This window comes from Rhipicephalus microplus, unplaced genomic scaffold (assembly GCF_043290135.1).
Source record: "Rhipicephalus microplus isolate Deutch F79 unplaced genomic scaffold, USDA_Rmic scaffold_13, whole genome shotgun sequence".
NCBI lineage: Eukaryota > Metazoa > Arthropoda > Arachnida > Ixodida > Ixodidae > Rhipicephalus > Rhipicephalus microplus.
The window spans coordinates 30,830,572-30,850,005 of NW_027464586.1; the positions used below are offsets into that span (position 1 = coordinate 30,830,572).

The following is a 19,434-nucleotide window of genomic DNA, read 5'->3' on the forward strand; positions in this document are numbered from 1 at the left end:
CCGCCGAATTCCCACAACGCATGCATGCTTCATACTCCACACAAAAGGCAAAAACTTTTTCGTGCTTAACTTCGCAAAACTTTTCCTTTACACTGCTGAAGTACTACAGAAAAGCTGGGTCCCCTTGTGAACAAAAGCTCACTTATCGTGCACATGGTAAGAAAAATGTGGTGAATTTAGTGATAACAAAGCGCCGACAGCAGCAGTGTGGTACATACCTGCCAAGTGCTCCACGATATGAACCCACACGTCTTCGCTTCAGTGTAGCGCATCTTCATAATCAGCAGCACTGGCAGAACACAAAACACGAACACAAAGTGCAAGCACACTTTTAAAACACGAAAAAAATTGACTCAAACCCGCTCCTTCAAGAGGAAATTGAGCGGCGGGTAAACACGTCCAGACTAGTAAATTGTTCTAGCTGCGCAAGTGCACACCGAATTTGCGCATCTTATTTCCTAATGCTGACGAGTGAGCTCAATTATTATATTTAAATAAGTAAAAAATATATAAAAATATATATTACATAAATATGTCAAGCGATTATTATTTTGATTTTAAAAAAAAGAAACATAGAAAACACCCTGCATATATTGTATGGACAATCGAGACTTCCATCCGCAAATTCTACCAAAAGATTTAGAAAGTAACTTCTTGTAAACGTTTCGAAAAAGACTTCTTGTAAAGAACGTTTTCTCAACATCTTCTAAAAACTTTCTTTGGAAAATGTTTACTCAACGTCAAATAATATACCTATATGTCCGCATACCTTTCTAGTTGTTTCGGGAAGTTTATACAAGGTTTCGTATTTTCTGGGCAGTCCATCTGTGCATGCGCCCGATCACGTTCGAGAATGCAGGCGGTGAGCAGGTAACACCGATGAGACGCGAGCCAAGAAAGCCAAGTGCAAGCGTCTTCAGCGCGCCTACTGCTTTGTTTCATCCATGCCCCAACAGCGATCCGCCACGTACCTACATACGGCGACTATACAGGAGACTCATTCTCCACCTGGACAGCAGCCAATCAAAGAGTAGCGGTACAGTGCCATCTAGAATATTCTCACTCAACTGTAGTTTGTATGTACTTCTATTAGACAGCGCCGTCTATTATACTGTTCTGGAGGTACAGCCTTTTATTTCTCGTCTCTTCTTTTCTCGGTTATGCGTGATACATGACAAGTATAGACTAAGAAAAGCTTTGCCCTTAAAAACAAACAGATGGAACTTCAGGTATGCGTGAAAGTGGGTACAGTAGGCAAGTGGTAGTACACAATTTCTCATAGCGTGAAGAAAAAGTTGCCGAATTCTCGACACCGTGCAATGCTTTTGCAATTTTGTGAGATCATCAAGAACTGGAAATCAAGGAGTAGTTGCACTACGGAATTACTGAATCACTCACAAATGTCAGGGAAGAAGTGTTCTTTTTCAACACTGCTGTGTCTTCTCAATTTCTCCAGGATCTCCCGTGGGATCTCATCTCTGCGGATATGCAAGATTTCTGTTTTATAAAAACAAAGCTTACAAGCTTTTCTTTCACAATAAATGGTCAAATGAGAACCTATGCCATTTTTGACATTAGGCGCATGCTCTTGAATTTTTATGTTTATGCACCAGCTAGATTTCCCAACATAACATCAGCACTCATGTCAGGGCACAGACGTCAGTATTATCCAAACAAAGCGAGTTTTATAATGCGACGATGTGAATATTACACGCAAATTTTCTTGGCGTGTTACCCAGGGGGTCTAGCAATGCTTGAATATAGCTTGCGTCATTATAGGAATGTAAATGCAATGCTTATTATTTTGCTATTAACGTGGAGCCACCTATGGGACCATAACTGACGCTAACCTGGGATTATATCAGTGTCGTAAGTTTACATATGTAATGTTTATTACTTGGTTATAAAATTCGAGAGCCAGCACTGCAACCACGACTGAAGCTGTACCGACTTTACACATTCAAAGTGTCCTTCCAAAGCAGTTTTAACACCTGACTTGGCTGTTTCATAGAATACCTGATTGCCATGCAGAACGCCTGCGTTAGAGTCCTGCTGAGATACTTATTTTTTACATTTTTGCCTGCATCAGGTCTACGCTGCCAATGTAAATTCATCTCAACGCTCTCACATTTAGGTTGCTAATGTCTGTCCTCACCATTCTGGGGAAAATATAAATTGTTAATGACCTGCAGCACATACCTGCGCCTACCGCGGCCTGTGGTATACAGGTATGTGGCACACGTATCTGGAAGAACGAGTGTAAACGATGTAATTCATGTCGTGACCAGACAGTAATATTCGTAGAGCTCTCCTTACCCTCCCATAAAAATTTCGGTCTATCCCAAGTTAAAGAAACTGACAACTGGCCAGAACATGTGATTAGATCTTAGTAGAAATAAATATACTAGCAATAAATTGCAGGCCTTTGCACATTGTTACTAGGATTTACATTTTCAAATCACACCTAAAATTTATCAAAAACCATCTGGTTGCGCAGCCTAGCGGAAGAACCTTGAAGCTGGATTATTGAATATGTAGTCGAGAGTTCGACGGAATGCCGTCTGGTCAGGTAAAGGCATTGTTGAAAAAACAGGTCACTGACCAATGTCAAATAAAAACAAAGACGTTTCGGGATCCGTACGGATCCCTTGTTCACAATGGGATGACGGCTGAGCAACAGGTTCTTATGTAACGTTGAGCGCATGACGCAAAGTCCGGGAGTACACGTGGTTTAGTGTGCCAGATGATCTATTGATTGTGTTACTTGTCGTCTGAATGATTAGTGATTCGAGGTTCAGTCTGGTTGTAAAATTCTTCTCCGTGGCCATGATGCGTGCGTTGTCCCAGCTTATCTCGTGGCCCGTCTTCTCGGCATGCTCTGCGAGTGCATTTGTCACTGTGTGGCCCTTGGCGACGTCATTCTTGTGTTGCATCAGACGTCTGCAGTGATTTCCACTCGTGCCAATGTACACCGATTCGCAATCGGCGCATGGTATCTTGTAGACTACACCAGGAAAGTGTTGCCGAGGGAGAGGATCCTTAACATTTAGCAACTCAGCTTTAAGCTTGCTTGCTGGAACATGCACGATCTGCACACCACATTTTCTGAATAGACGGGCTAGGGCATCGCTTATATTTCGAATATAAGGAATTGATGCACGCTTTTTTTTTGTAGACGATGTGTTATGCATGGCTTGACTAGTTGACTGCAGTTTATGCATGACGGATTTAGTTGTTTTTCTAATAAAAATCTTGGGGTATCCATTCCTGATCAGGTCATCTTCAATGGTCCGGAGCTCCTCCTGCAGACTTCCTTCATCGGAACAAGTGCGAATCGCTCGTTGAACTAAAGAACTGCCTAAATGGCATCGAGACCTCCATCAAGTTTACTGTGGAAGAAGAAAAAGACGGTTGCCTCCCTTTCTTGGATGCAGTTGTAAAACGTACTCCCACAGGCCTCGCCTTCGCTGTGTACCGAAAGCCAACGCACTCCGGTAGATACCTCGACTATGAGTCAGTCCACCCGGTAGCCCACAAACGCTCAGTGATTCGGTCTTTAGTTCAACGAGCGATTCGCACTTGTTCCGATGAAAGAAGCCTGCAGGAGGAGCTCCGGACCATTGAAGATGACCTGATCAGGAATGGATACCCCAAGATTTTTACTGGAAAAACAACTAAATCCGTCATGCATAAACTGCAGTCAACTAGTCAAGCCATGCATAACACATCGTCTACAAAAAAGCGTGCATCGATTCCTTATATTCGAAATATAAGCGAAGCCCTAGCCCGTCTATTCAGAAAACGTGGTGTGCAGATCGTGCATGTTCCAGCAAGCAAGCTTAAAGCTGAGTTGCTAAATGTTAAGGATCCTCTCCCTCGGCAACACTTTCCTGGTGTAGTCTACAAGATACCATGCGCTGATTGCGAATCGGTGTACATTGGCACGAGTGGAAATTACTGCAGACGTCTGATGCAACACAAGAATGACGTCGCCAAGGGCCACACAGTGACAAATGCACTCGCAGAGCATGCCGAGAAGACGGGCCACGAGATAAGCTGGGACAACGCACGCATCATGGCCACGGAGAAGAATTTTACAACCAGACTGAACCTCGAATCACTAATCATTCAGACGACAAGTAACACAATCAATAGATCATCTGGCACACTAAACCACGTGTACTCCCGGACTTTGCGTCATGCGCTCAACGTTACATAAGAACCTGTTGCTCAGCCGTCATCCCATTGTGAACAAGGGATCTGTACGGATCCCGAAACGTCTTTGTTTTTATTTGACATTGGTCAGTGACCTGTTTTTTCAACAACGATTATTGAATATGGAGTCGATCACTTTGCAGTAGGTAGTTTAAGTGCTATCACGACAGCACCAGACGTAGATACGTAGAGACCTTCGAAGTGCTTGAAGTTTGCTAAAATATGCTTCGCATTTGAAGATGAACTAAGCCCTTGCTTTCCTCAAATATAAATATACAATTGGAGCGCCTTCAAAAGTACAACGCAATGATGTAATCGGGCCCTGTGAGCACTGCCTTCAACCGTGCCGCAAAGAAAGGAACGCTTGGGCGCATAACATTTCAAACTATCATAGAATGTCCACTGGATGCGTTCCACAGTGCCGCCACATGCACTTGTGCAACTGCACACGTTCTAAAGTGTGGAAGCTTTAAACCACTCACTCGTTATGCAATTCACTTGTTTTGCAGCCTGGTGCGATTCTAGGATTCTGCCACGCTATACACAAGAACAATACAGCAAACTCTGTGGGTGCCATGAATGAATGAATGCTATGAGCATCACCTTCGTGACAGGGCGGTGACATGTGAACCACCAGGCTAGCAAGAAAAAAAAAACATCCTTTGTTCTTTTTTTGTTGGCTTAACGCCTTATCTACTTTGATTAAATTGATCTTATTATACAATCAAATCTCATTAATTCGAACATGCTTAATTCGAACTTCTGGTTAATGCGAACTCGCGCTGAGGTCCTGTCGAAGCTATGTGTATTTCAATGGGCAATAACGCCCAGTAATTCTAATGCGCAAGCACTTGCGATGGTTAATTCGAACATACCACGCTTCGAAAATGCTCTCAGCACCACGCTCAATCCTGTGGTAGCACCTCCGACACTTTAACGCTGCACGCCAAAGAAAACAAAAAGAAAGAAAAGGCTGTGGAGGAATGTTTGCTCTCCCAAATGCCGATATGCAATGCGCCTGTATCACGCTTCTCTCTTTTTCGTCGCTGCCGCTCGAAGATCTTTCTCCTTTCAACACCGCGAGCAAACAGAGCAAAAAAAAAAACTGCCGCGACGAGAGCCCGCGGAGGCTCACAAGAAGAGCCAGCTGGAACTACTCAAGCTCATGCCCACTGGGAGGTCCGTTCTTCAGTATCTCAACTACAGCGAATCATACGTTGCGGATGCGGACCCGAAAAATTGCATCCGTTGGACGTATGAGTGTCCCTGTTCATTGCGCCATTCCTGCGCAACATGCAGACCACATTCCACAAAGGTAGACAAAGGGCTAGAGCAGAAGCTCTTCAACGAAAGTTCAGGCAAGACCCGAACGCCCGCTATACCGACGCGGCCAAATACCCCCGTAGAAATGCATATGCTATCAGCGTCGTCGACTCTCAAGGTCAAGAGTTTGCGTCAACCACAGTCAAGGCACGCAACTCAGAGGCAGTGGAAGAAGACGCTGTGATTTTCACTGACTTGCAAGCCGCTTGCCAGAATTATGTGAAAGGCCGCGTCTCAGCTGACGCAATTAACATTCTGCTACGGCGAAGCTCTTCACTTCCATATACCTGCGTAATCTGGGTTCCTGGACACGAGGGTCTACAGGGAAATGAAGCGGCTCACGCCACTGCCCGTGAGCACGTCAGCCGGGCTGCCCTAGAACCAAAGGATACCCAATCCATGGCTGCAGAAATGCAGGTAGTAGAAAACACCTACTCGTCACTACTTCAACATTACAAACTGGAGCGACGAGTGTACCCTCCACCCCATCCAAGACTAACCAAAGAAGAGATCGTGATTTTCAGACGCCTACTAAGCAACAAGCAACACTTAGATACATGGCATATTAATGCACCGTCTCTACCCAATGGCACAAGGCTACATGTGCCCGCTCTACAGCGTACCAGACACCCTGGCACACTTGCTCCTGGAATGCCAGTGCCATGCAAACCACGATGTGCAACTAGAGCGGGATCAAGCCCCAAAAATAAACGACGACTACCTACTAGAAACGTGAAAGGTCAAGCTCATCCTCGAGGACCTGGAAGATCAGTGACAACTCGTTGCCAGGGCCAAGTGGCAGTCGAAGCCAGAGGGTTTCTGGAACAGGTAACCCTCCAACCTTAAGGCGACACCGGGCCTCGCTCAGAATACTGTTTCTAAATAAACGTTTATTTCTCTCTCTCTTTGTCTTGGAGTGTTGGTTCTCTCTCAAATGCCGATCTGCTTCTCTCTACGTGGAGACGCTCCTTCTTTCTTGTCACGTGCTGGCCATGCTGTGGCTGCGTAGCGGAAACGTAGTCGTTGTTGTCATCGTCTTTAGAGGGCGTCAGCGCTGGACATTGCCGCGGGATACTTCTTTTGCCAGGAGAATGCTGAAGTAGAAGTAGAAATGCTTTGCATGCTGCGTGCGAAATTGACTCCCTGCAAGGCAAACATGTGCAGACGTGCATCACCGATTACTTCAATTAATGACGGATGTCCTGTGATTTGTGAATACATGTAAATCTTCTGAAGCTTCCTCCTCGTGTGTTAGCTCAATGCACATGCACCACTGCATGGTGAGCCCTGCATTCATTTAGCTTTCATTAATTTGAACTTCTTTTAATTAGAACAAATTTTCGGGCCCCTTCAAGTTCGAATTATCGAGATTCGACAGTAACAAAGAAAAATGTAAATTCAAGTTCTGTCTTTCTGCCACTTCAGGCAGAATGACCTCATTTCCCCACTATTTCTCTTCATCTCTACTTTTCTGCCACCAATGCTTTAACCGTCTCTTAATTGCTTCTATTGCGGACGTGTTAAGCTTTCCATGTTTGTCCCTCAAACCCAAAACCTCATGTCGGCTTGTACCCACACGTATACATGGGTGGATATTGCCGCATCCAATCAGAACATGTTCTATCGTTTCGTTAGCTCCCCCACAACATGCACATTGTTCTTCATCTTTATTAAATCTTGCTTTATGACAAGGCATTTTAAGGCAAGTCGACCTCACTTCGAACAGTAAAGCGCTTCCCCGAATTATCATAAAACCTCTCCCGCCTTATTTCGTTCTTGCCCTTTCGGTAGTTACTGATAGACACCACAATGCACGTCGCGTCATCTGTCACTAGTGCAGCGAAGCAAATCCTTGAAATGCTGAGTGACCAGACATGCTGCCAAATAAACGCATAACTTCCCAACCCTAGTCAAATGATGAGCATGTTCCACGCTTTTTCTATCCTGAAAATAAGTGCTGTATCCTTGTGAAACGTGGAGACCTTCTTCGACGGCGAGAATGTCTACAGCGCGTGCAGTACAGATGGCGGAAGCAACTTAATCAGGCACAGACAGAATCACATGTTTAGAGCTGTGGATGCTGTTGTCCGCAGCTGCTGCCTCATGTTTGTTCGTGCTTGAATTAGAGCATAGGGGCCTAGCATGAAGTGTGTCTGTTAGGTACACTGTAAAAAAATGTATATTAAATTAGACAAAATTTATAGGCAATATCCGTTTTGCCAGCATAAAATTTCTTGGATTTGATGAAATGGATACGCGCTGTGTTTCAAATGATGTGATATGCCAGTTCAACAATGTAAACAAAAACCTCCTGTAAATATCGTAGCCCTTTCATAATAAATGATGAAAATCTTTAGGCTTTATTTGCTTTTTCACAGAACAGTCATGTCAGAGCTCTCCACTGGGTACTATACAACTAAATGTCATTCTGGAGATAAGTATTGGTATGTTTTTCGAAACCTTATCTTTAATCTGCTTCGTAAGTAGCTCATACACATAGTGTCAGTATACTTTTCAAATGCAACTATCACTGACATTTTGTTCAAATTTAGCTGCTTACCCCTCTTCAACCTTCGTCACTGTTCCTGCCCTCGCGAGACTAAATTTCGTGACTGTGGTTCGCAAGTTGAAGAGAGTTTGAGACCTTCGAGCTAGTTCACCAGAGAAGCGACACTTTTTACAATGAAAGTCTTTTCTAGAGCAATGTATGAAGCCGACAGTGACTACCTTGCATATTAATAATATTCAGAATTCTATAAAAATTTATGCCCAACTCGACGAGCACCAGCTTCATGTCGACGATCACGGTATGTGCCTTTGGCTGAGAGGTTCTACATGATATCAAATGCTAGGAATGAAATGAATAGTGTGCCTATACAATATTACAATAATGTTGCAGGGAATGCCATAAAGCATTACGGATTCTGGACGCCATAGAAGACAAAACGGGCACTTTGTTTTTTGAAGTCGGCACTAGAAGAAAAACTTCCATAGGATAACAAAAAATATGTGTGCAAACAGAAAAATCTTGTTTTCTAGGAAAAAATTACGAAACTAAACATCTCTTTGGAAAAATAGAAAAGCAATAACAGACCATTTACGCAAAATTCATGCTATATCGAATACAGAAAACAGACCAGACTGTACAACTGTTATGTCTCTGAATTTGCTAAGCTTGTTCTATTACTTTTTTTCTCACAGAATTTTTTTTCTAATGTGTCATTGAATACAGCTTTGGTCTTCGCATATTTATTTCTGCTGAAAACGGCAGCTGAAGCAGCTGGCTGGATGCTCCAGACAAGGGAGATTCCGTCCAGGCGTATAGGCTCTTACATAGTAACAAACGTGCGAGACGTGTCGTAATGTCTCCTATTATTTTCACGCGGCCTGTGAAAGAATGGAGTGCTACATATTACAGGTTGCGCAGAAAGTTTTTGTTACAAACACACCATTTCAGCGTGTATCACATGATAATTGATGTACGCTTTGCAGCATTAGTATGGAGTCCAGCTCAGAAGGATTAATTGTTGTCTAGAACATGTTCGAAAAACACCTGCATTTCAGGCTAATTATTGCTGAGAAACTAAATAGTTGGGATCATGCTTGAATAGACAAAATAAAAATACTTACTTGTGCTTTTTTACCAGGCTCGTGGTCTTCCGGTTAACTATAATTATCCAATCGGAGCGAAGCTGGGTGTTTCTCGCTGGGGATAGAAATCTATGCAGGCTGAAAACGCCGCACCCATGCCACAATTCCTGCCTTGTGCTGTGATCATCCCAGAGAGTTCCGGGTGATGTCTTCCTCCCAGGCTGGCTGTTTTCGCATCCAACGATGTCGAAGTGGTGCCCAGACGACTTCTTGTAAGCGCGATAGGCGTAAACGGGTGCTTTTCGCATTTTGCAATTTAAAAGCTGTCGCTTGCCGCATTACCTTGGCGTATACATTACCGGCAACCTATAGACAGTACACACAGCACAATCGACTTGTATTTATTTCATCAGCAAAACGGAAACTGTTTTTCTTTTTGATAATGACATGCGGGCTCAGTGTGCTTTGCCAGCTGATTTATGAACCCTGAGGAAACTTACCACTGACAAATGCGAGCCATTTTTCTCACCATGCATTTTACAAAGGATTAAGACAACATATGCGCATTGCAATCCCTGCTCGTGGAAGAGTCAAATCCTTTCGGCGACCCAAATGGCGCCGCGGCAGCCGGCCTTGATGGTGGCTGTAAGAAGACCATAGAGTGGCGCCTCTTCAGCACCGTGCTCAAGGCCGGCGTCGTGATGTCCCTGCTCGTCGTCTCGACAGCGCCGCAACAAGTCGAGCAGCTCGGCGTGATCCTCGCCAGCGTTGGCCAGCAGCTCACGGATTTGGTTATCGTAGTGCTCCGCGATGACCGATTCCACAGCTACCGTGCACGCCATGGCGCCGCGTTGGCCCAGGAGCGCCGTAGCTGCACACGTTGTCTAGTTACTTGAGCAGCTCTTCGAGTACAACAACACGCCGCACGCGCATGCCCTCCAAGACGGCTGCTGTGTGTACTCTGCAATCCAAGCTTTTTCGCAAATGTAAGTCGTCAGCCTCCGGTGACCAGAGAGCTGTCTGTTAACTAATGCGTGCCTCCGCTCGACAGTGCAGAATTTCAACTCATCGAGCTGCTAAAATAAGATGGCCACCACATATCACAAAGTGATTTAGGCTCGGCAACATATATTTCTGTTTTTTGCCTACAGCTTGTAGTTAATTTTTTCTAAACTTTTCTGCCATGAACAAATCACGCACACACACTTGCAGCTAGCTAGTTCAGGGGTGTCAAACACACAGGCCACATGCATGCGGCCCACGGACACCTCTTTCTAGCGGCTCGCCACGCATGTGGCGGTTAGTCCCATACTTGTTTTCTCAAAAAGCTCGCTCTTATAAGTTATATGGACGTGATCGGTATCAATTATTCTTTTCTTGAAGTGTGAAGCATAACAGTGGAACATATTATTTATACTTTACAACTGGCCTCTACATTGCTGTCATTAGATCTGGAGATTAGTACTAGCATGTTTCTCTAAATCTTGTTTGCAATCTTTGTTTTACACAGTAATTGTCCACAGGTACTTTACCATGTGATTGGAAAGTGGGAAAGTTGTTCTAGTCTTCAAAACATGTAACAAAGACTCCCCTTTAAACTACCGTCCCATTTCCTTAACTACTAGCCTCCTTTGCAAATTCATGAAACATGTCATATACTCGCATGTCATAGCGTTTTTAGATTCAGTAAACTTCTTTCATCCTTCACAACACGGTTTTGATTAGAAACTTTCTTGTGAGACACAACTAGTCATATTTCTTTATGACCTTCATGCTAATCTTGATAACAATGTCCAAACAGATGTTACTACTCTAAAGCATTTGATACAGTACCTCATAATCGTCTACTAATAAAATTATCCCTGTTGAACTTAAATGGTGATGTATTACAAAGAATTAAATAATTCCTAACTAACCTTTCCCAGTTTGTTCTTGTAAATAACCGCTCGTCCAAGCCCCTTCCCGTCACCTCAGGCGACCCCCAAGGCTCAGTCTTAGGACCACTTCTTTTTCTCATATACATCAACGATCTGCCACGGCATGTATCATGTCATATTCGTATGTTCGTTGACGACTCTGTAATTCGTCATGCTGTATCAAATATTTCAGAACAAGAATCACTTCAGAACAACGTGGACATCATACACAACTGGCGCATTCATTGGCAAATGAGCTTTAAGCCTAAAAAATGCAAATTTCTTTAGATTTCTTGCAGACGTAATCTACTCCTTTCAACCTGCTCAATCGCAAGCGTCCCAATTGAACAATTTCTCATGTATAAGTACTTAGGCCTAACTTTATTGCATGACCTTTTCTGGACTGTGCACACAACGAATGTCATTTCATCACGAACAAGACCTTGGGATTTATGAAACGTTACCTTCTCCATGTGCCACAACAAGTCAAATTACTTGCATAAAAATAATGTTTTGACCGAAATTAGAATATGCCGCTGCCATCTGGAACCTTCATCAAGCCTACATCAACAATGCACTTGAATATCTTCAGAATTGTGCCACAAGATTCATTCATTCTTCATATTCTTGTAATGTGAGCATTTCCCTCTTAAAGGCTGAATCAAACTTGTCATCCCTTGCTTTTGATTGTCGTGTTGCCACGCTCTCTCTCTTTCACGAATTGTCTTTACAGCTCGCTGAATCTCCCACCTTACATCACGCCATGATCATCACGCACATCATTGTGCACCAGCCATCAAATGTAAGTAAGCCACTCACGAACACGAACAGTGAAATTTGAAGCCTTCTTTTATCCTTGAGCTGCCAAAGACTGGAACAATCTGCCTCCCCAAGCTGCCATCATAAGAAGTCATACGGAATGTTTGGTCATGTTGCCAACATGTATCACACCATATCAAACGGGATCTTTAGGGTAATAAAATAAAATGAAATGAAGTGACCCACACACATGGCAAATGTCTCGATATAGTTCCCAAATGCAACTTTCGCTAATATTTTGTTAGCGAAAGTTGCATCACCCGTCTCTTCGCTCGTCTCCACTGGAGCGGTGGAGACGGGCGAAGGGGTTATGATCAAGAGATGAGAGCAGACTCGCGAGAGAAGGGCAAGAAGTTGTGATAAAGAGAAGGGAAGGTGTGGCGGGAGGGCGACCTTGAAAACCAAAACACACGGGAAGGAGGCAGGTTGGGTAGCTTGCTTGAAAGTTCCGCCAAACTCACACATAGAAAAACTTGGGAAAGTGTGCATGGCCACCTTAATCGGTGTATGCGCGCGGCGGTGTTCGAATAATCGACGGCCGTGGTCAAAAAATCGTTTTGTTGCACCGGCAGGTTTGCGTGGCCTCACGAACTTCGATATTTCGCGATTCTTTCTGCGCAAATTAACAGCCATTTTCGCCCTTTTGCACACGCGCGGAAGGCATGCTGAGCCGAGTGCGAAGTGAGCGAGGACAAGTCCTAAACACGAAACGAATTGCAGTTGTCCGAGTCGGTGGGGTGCCGTACGCGCGTGCACTAGACGCAGACTATCGGATACAGTCGGTGGCCGACGATGTTGGCAAATGGTTGGGTCACTCCAGGCTGGGGACGTCAACAACAGTACCAGCGATCAAACACGGGGTAGATGGCGGACCGGTCTTCGAAAGATCGGTGGCAGTGTGAAAACACGGGCCTCGTCTGGCAATGCAGGGTGCTCAGAGTAGCGGGGGGACAAAGAACGAAGGGGTGAGTAACAAAAAGCAGTCGGGGCATGGAGGAAGGAAACAGCTTTCTTTCCTCCATGGGTTGAGGAGAGCGGCAACTAGAGAGTCGCGGAGGCAGGGTTGGCGTTTAACAATCAGAATGTATGGGCACCTCGCCGATGCGTGATCAGTGGTTGAAATCGGTTTGCCGGGACGTCGGCAGACTGCTGACTCCGTTTGCTGTAACCAATCAGGGGCGCTCGGAGACATTCGTTGTAAGTGCGAATTTGTGCCATTGAACCAATGTATATTTTCAGAGTCACGCGAATATTGTTCGTTTTATGCGAAAGTTTGTCTTAAGTGGGGCCAGTGTATGTGGGCTCGACTGTATACCCGTAATTGTCCTGTTATTCATCGGCCAATAAACCAGTCATTTCATTGTGACCGTATGAGAAACGCATGTGTTGTTACTGTACAAAGCTGCAATTAATTTAAATAAACTGAGGGCAGACAAACTTATGAGGTGGTCTTAGGTGGCAAAGCTTCCGTTGCCACATGCGAAGAACATATACACCCGAAACTCATACGTTCAACACAACATATGCAATAAGCGTTCCATTACCAATAACGGAGAAATGTGATTGGCTGAAACCATTTTGGAGCAGGTTTTCAAAGCAGCCAGGACCATATTTAAAAAAAAAGAAAAGGCTTTTGAAGTCGCCGATTTCTCATTGTTGAATGAAAAAGTTGAATTTGAGACAACTAAAATGGCTAAACAAAGTAGAACTGAGCAGCATTCCACAACATTACATGCACGTATACAGCTTGAACTACTTACAGTATAACCCCCTTTTAGCTCGGGACCTGCTATAATGCGGCCTTTTCTTGCACCTGTTTATCCTGACTCCAAGTATACACACACCGGTCGTGAATGAGTAAAGGTTCATCTTGGTCTATTTATTTTATCACTCAATTTATATATTCGTTTACGAGTGCATTAGGAGCCTAATGCAATATTGAATACACATGCATTTTGCCTACCTTATATGAGTAAGTAGGCATGGCAATAAAATATAGGGTTGTCGTGCATGAGGTTGTCAATACAATAAGTAAACCTCCTGCGTGGTAGCGTTATTTGCTTGAAGCTCACATATATCTAAACTCTTACACCCAAACTTTCTTTTTATTTTCCAGAAAAAACAATTTTCTTAGTGGTTCATTGCATTGGTACAGTAAATAAATGCCCTAAACACACTAGGAAGAACATATTTGTAGTATATGTATAGAAGGCAGACTAAGCCCTGGTCGTGGTGAATCGATGAATTTCAATACGAGGCATTCGAAACATCTTGCTGAATTCGGAAGAGCTCAACAGCAATCACACAAGCTACCTTTTGCATACACGCAGCTTACTACAAACGAATACAGCCAGCATATGTTATGAAAAGAGTTTCCATGCACTCAGATTTTTTGCAAGTTTAATATACCTTATGCAAAATTGCTGCCATCTGTCAGCCGTCGTGTGCATACCGCCATGTTAGAGGTTCGAATGCGGTGCAGTACGCACAGTCTGTGTGTGTTTACGTATATGTATACGTATGCGGAACGACACGAGGCGTGCATTGGCTGATAATTGCAGTGCCGACGTATTGCTGCGGCCCTTCTGCACACAGAGAGAAACTCGGAATGCTCAAAAAAGGAAGATCAGCCGTAATATGCCCCATGTTATTTTTTCAAGCTGATGACCTTTCCAGCATGTGCTTCAACATTAGCATGTTCAGTTGGTAAGTCGGGTGCAATCATTTTGTTTAAATCACTTTGGCTTGATGGAGGAGTAGGAGAAGTTTTCTTTATATACGGAATGTTTTCTTAACTTCAGAGTGCAAATATGACACTCAGCCACCGGCATGATTTTACCGAGAGATATACCACGAGGGAGCACTTCTGTACATAGGCTGAAATTCACTAGTGATAGGCAGGATGCGTTGTCCCTCATCATTACGAGCGTGAGGAACAGAAACATTGTGCGAAAGCAGAATGCCGGCATTGGGGGACACAATATTGTCAAACTTACGTGGCGCTCTTGGCCCGTAAGCACGGAGACGAGGCGACTTGAAAAGAATTAAAGCTTATTTGTGCGAACTTGTGCCCATAAAAGAATTGCGTGAAAAGACTGTCAGTGTCCTCGAAACAGCCTGCCCAATTCAGCGTCGGCGGAAGGAATACCTGTGCTCTCTTCGCCGGTACGCTTCAGGTTATTACGTGGTCCCACTGTTTATCAAAGGCATGCCCAGCGCGCAAGCAATAGAACGACGGGTTACCGACGTCACACTGTAGATAAGCTGAGGACGGTGCTGCGCAATGAAGTGGGCACCAACATAAATGCACGTGGCAGTGCTCCCCCATGAAAGAGCATCGTCCCAATGCTACAACGCAATAATTAGAAATGAAACTGGGAGCTTTCTCAACAATTTGTGTAGGAAAAAACACACATCACAAAAGATTGCCCATCAGTCCGCTAACCCTGGAAAAACTTTTTCATGCGCATGACATGCACAACTTCAGGGCGCGCCCGGCATCGTTGAGATTGCATAACCCCATCAGGAACAACTTCATGCGTGAGCGGCAACCAGATGCCATGTGATCTTGTAAGGTCTGAAGTAGCAACGGAGGAGCTTCTCGTTGAGATCGCGACGGCGAATCGGTGTCCATACCAGTACACGGTCACTAGGTGCGAAATCCGGCTCGTGGCGACGCAAGTTGTAGTGTCGGGCATCGGCGTGTTGCTGCTTCTTTTTGAGTGTTCAGGCAAGCTGGCGGGCTTCCTCTGCACGTTGTGAAAATCCGGCAACATTTTCGTCGATGTTCTCATCATCGGCATGTGATAGCATGGCATCCAGCGTAGTCGTAGCATCTCGGCCATGAACAAGTTTGAAAGGCGTCACATGGGTTGTCTCCTGCTGCGCTGTATTATACGTGAATGTAACCTAGAGTAGAACTTCGTCTCACAGCTTGTGCTCGACATCCACTTATATAGCGAGCATATCGGCAAGCGTCTTGTTGAAACGTTCCGTGAGGCCGTTTGTCTGGGGGTGGTAGGCTGTCGTACGGCGATGACAGGTGTGGCTGAAACGCAATATCTGTTGTGTAAGCTCTGCAATGAACGCCGTTCCCCTGTCAGTAATAAGGACCTCAGGTGCCCCATGATGAAGAACGATGTTCCTCACAAAGAATCTTGCGACCTCTAGTGCATTCTATGACGGTAATGCTTTCGTTTCGATGTAGCGCGTCAGGTAGTCTGTAGCCACCACTACCCATTTGTTCGTGTTGGATGACATCCGGATCGGACAAAGCAGGTTCATACCGATTTGCTGAAAGGGCTTCATTGGGGGGTCAATTGGCTGCAAGAGTCCCACCGGCCTAACAGGTGGGGTCTTGTGCCGTTGACGGTCGCGGCAGGTTCTTACATAGTGAGCAACGTCGGCGTTGAGATGCGTCCAGTAGTATTTTTTCTGGATTCTTGATAAAGTACGAGCAAATTCAAGATGTCCGGCAATCGGCTCGTCGTGAGAAGCCAGCGAAATCTCTTGCCGCAGCTTGTATGGTATGACTAAAAGGTATGTCGACCTATTTGGTGCAAAGTTCTTCCAGAGTACGCCATTGCGGAGGCACAGTGACGAGATGACACACCTGTACATCCTGGGTGGTGAATCGGTCTGGCTCTCCAAGAAGTCAATTACGCTGCGTAGGTTGACACCAGCAAAATCTCTTGCCGCAGATTGTATGGCACGAATAAAAGGTATGCCGACCTATTTGGCGCAAAGTTCTTCTTCCAGAGTACGCCATTGCAGAGGCACAGTGACGAGATGACACGCCTGTACATCCAGGATGGTGAATCGGTCTGGCTCTCCAAGAAGTCAATGATGCTGCGTAGGTCGGGATCTTCACGTTGTTTGTCTGCGAAGTCACTAGCACTGATTAGCCCGAGAAAACCGTCGTTGTCATCGTCGCTAGGTGGAGCTGGTTCAATGGGTGCTCTCGACAGGCAGCATGCGTCTGAATGTTTTCTTCCTGACTTGTAGACCACTGTTACATCAAACACCTGTAACCGTAAGCTCCAATGAGCTAAGCGACCGGATGGGTCCTTCAGGTTAGCAAGCCAGCACAAGGCATGGTGGTCGCTAACTACTTTGAATGGTCTGCCGTACAAGTACGGTCGAAACTTTGTGACTGCCCAGATGACAGCCAGCCACTCCTTTTCGGTTGTCGAGTAGTTGCATTCAGCCTTCAAAAGAGACCTGCTGGCGTACGCAATGATCCGTTCCTGCCCGTCCTTTGCTTGGACCAATACAGCACCAAGCCCTAAGCCACTTGCGTCTGTGTGAACCTCGGTGTCGGCGTCCTCATCGAAATGACCAAGTAATGACGGTGACGGTAGCCGTCGCTGAAGTTCCCGCAAGGAGTCTTCTTGTGGCTTCTGTCACTCATACTTCCAAGTTGGATTTCGTGAGGCGAGTAAGGAGCTCAGCGATTTGTGAGAAGTTCCGGACAAAATGCCTGTAATAGGCGCAAAGTCCCAGAAACCTCTGACCCCTTTCTTGTCAGCTGGTGGTGGAAAGTTGCCGATGGCAGCTGTTTTCTGGGGGTCAGGGCGTACGCCATCACGATTAACAACATGGCCTAAAAACAGAACTTCTTCATAGGCGAAGCGGCACTTCTCTGACTTTAACGTTAGACCCGAGGATCTGATTGCCTCGAGTACTGCCTGTAGCTTTTGGAGGTGTTCTTCAAAGTTTGCTGCAAAATCAACAACATCGTCGAGATAAACGAGGCAGGTTTGCCACTTGAGTCCTGCTAAAACTGTGTCCATAACCCGTTAAAATGTGGCGGGTGCAGAACAAAGTCCAAATAGTATGACTTGAAATTCAAATAGGCCGTCCGGTGTAATGAATGCTGTCTTTTCTTGGCCTGTTTCATCGACTTGCATCTGCCAATATCCGCTCTTCAAGTCCATCGAGGAGAAGTACTTGGCATTGCAGATTCAATCAAAAGTGCCATCGATTCTCGGTAGTGGATACACATCTTTTCTCGTGATGCTGTTGAGTCGGCGGTAATCGATGCAAAACCTCAGTGTACCATCTTTCTTCTTCACAAGTACAACTGGTGAAGACTACGGGCTATTCGATGGCTTAATGATGTTTTCGTGAAGCATTTCCTCGACTTGTTTTCTGATTGCATCGCGCTCTCATGGTGAAACGCGATATGGGGTACGGCGGATGGGTCGGGCTGATTCGTCGGTGATTATACAGTGCTTCGCAATCGGCGTGTGTCCACTTTTTGATGTCTTTGAGAAGCATTCGTCATAAACTAGAACAAAGCAGCATAGCTTTTCTTGCTTGTGCTCTGGAAGGGCAGGGTTGACGTCAAAGGTCGGGTCATTTTTCATCTGCGATGATAGGTCGGCGGATGATTGTGACAGCGTACATGTGCTTCCTACTTCGTCAATTGGTTCTACAAATGTAATCGTCGTGCCTTTATTCAAGTGCTTGTGCTCGGAACTGAAGTTCGTTACGAGAATGTCTGCTTGGCCTCGATGTAATTGCACGACGCCACGTGCGACAAATATTTGTCGATCGAAAAGCAAGTGCGCATTCGTTTCGGCGATCACGACTAAGGCTGATTTTTTTCGTTTAGACGGATGCGAAGACGCTTGCACGAGGTGGGATTGTCACTTCATCATCAAGGATTGCGAGGGGGGCACTTTGGTAGCCGGTGCATTCCGGTGACGAGGATCGTTCACTGGTAACCGTAAAAGATGCCGTTTTGAGGTCGATCACTGCACCATTTTCGGTCAGGAAATCCATCCCAAGGATGACGTCACGTGAGCATTGTTGCAGAACGACAAAGTTCACTGGATACATACTACCATGAAAAATCATTCGCGCATTGCAATGTCCAATTGGCGTTACGAGATGCCCTCCTGCCATGCGAATCTGTGGTTCGTCCCACGTAGTTCTGACTTTCCTCAGATGTGCTGCATACAGTCTGCTTATCACTGAGTAATCAGCGCCAGTGTCAATGAACGCGGTTACTTGACGTCTGTCGATCATGACCTGTAAGTCGGCACTTGGCGTACGGCTTCGAGGTCGAGTAGTGATTGATTGTGCAGTGTGTCGCTTGGACCGGTCACGGCTCGCGGCTGCGTCGAGTGCAAGTTTCGAACTTGCGCATTGTCGCGGTGTTAAGTCGTAGTGACTCAGTGTCAGATCGTGGCATCACGCCGTCTGGTTTTCACGCCGCGGCAATGGTTCGTGGCGTTGGAGGGTCTTCCTTGGTTTGCTAAAAAGCGGCGTCACCTCCGTACGTCGCTGCCATCAATTTCCCTGGCAAGGGTTTGAAGGTCGCCTTCCTGTTCTATAGAAACGCGCTGATCGTGGCGACTGGGTGCGGCGTGATTGAGGTGAAGGTGACCTGGGGTGGGACCGCGCTTGTCCTTCCATTTCCCTCAGATATGCCTCGATTTCATGTAGCCGCTGGCCTGGAAGGGGGCGGGGGCGTTGGCGCTGAAACCCCGTAGGCCCATTTGGTGGTTAAGGGCATGTTCGGAGTTTGTGGCCGGGTGCCTCACAGTGGAAGCATAACGGGTGT

The 19,434-nt window shown here is 45.5% G+C and overlaps 2 protein-coding genes across 19 annotated transcripts in view; one reads left to right on the forward strand and one right to left on the reverse strand.

The window, feature by feature from the left end:
* The window catches only part of shf (WNT inhibitory factor 1), a 331,946-nt gene that overhangs the window by 243,621 nt on the left and 68,891 nt on the right, over positions 1–19,434 (forward strand). The window contains exon 7 of one of the 14 annotated variants that reach the window (XM_075882705.1): positions 11,779–11,827. The exons of 11 other annotated variants lie outside the window; for them this stretch is intronic. In XM_075882705.1, coding sequence (XP_075738820.1) covers positions 11,779–11,812 — 34 coding nt within the window. In that variant the 3' untranslated portion in view covers positions 11,813–11,827. Of the gene's footprint in view, positions 1–11,778; positions 11,828–19,434 lie in introns of those variants that run through there. 2 more of the 14 variants (XM_075882709.1, XM_075882708.1) reach the window with 2 other exon arrangements.
* The window catches only part of Coq7 (ubiquinone biosynthesis protein COQ7, mitochondrial), a 98,000-nt gene continuing 88,080 nt past the window's right edge, over positions 9,515–19,434 (reverse strand). For all 5 annotated transcript variants that reach the window (XM_075882710.1, XM_037414917.2, XM_037414916.2 and 2 more), the window contains one exon: positions 9,515–10,000. In XM_075882710.1, coding sequence (XP_075738825.1) covers positions 9,720–10,000 — 281 coding nt within the window. In that variant the 3' untranslated portion in view covers positions 9,515–9,719. The remainder of the gene's footprint in view (positions 10,001–19,434) is intronic.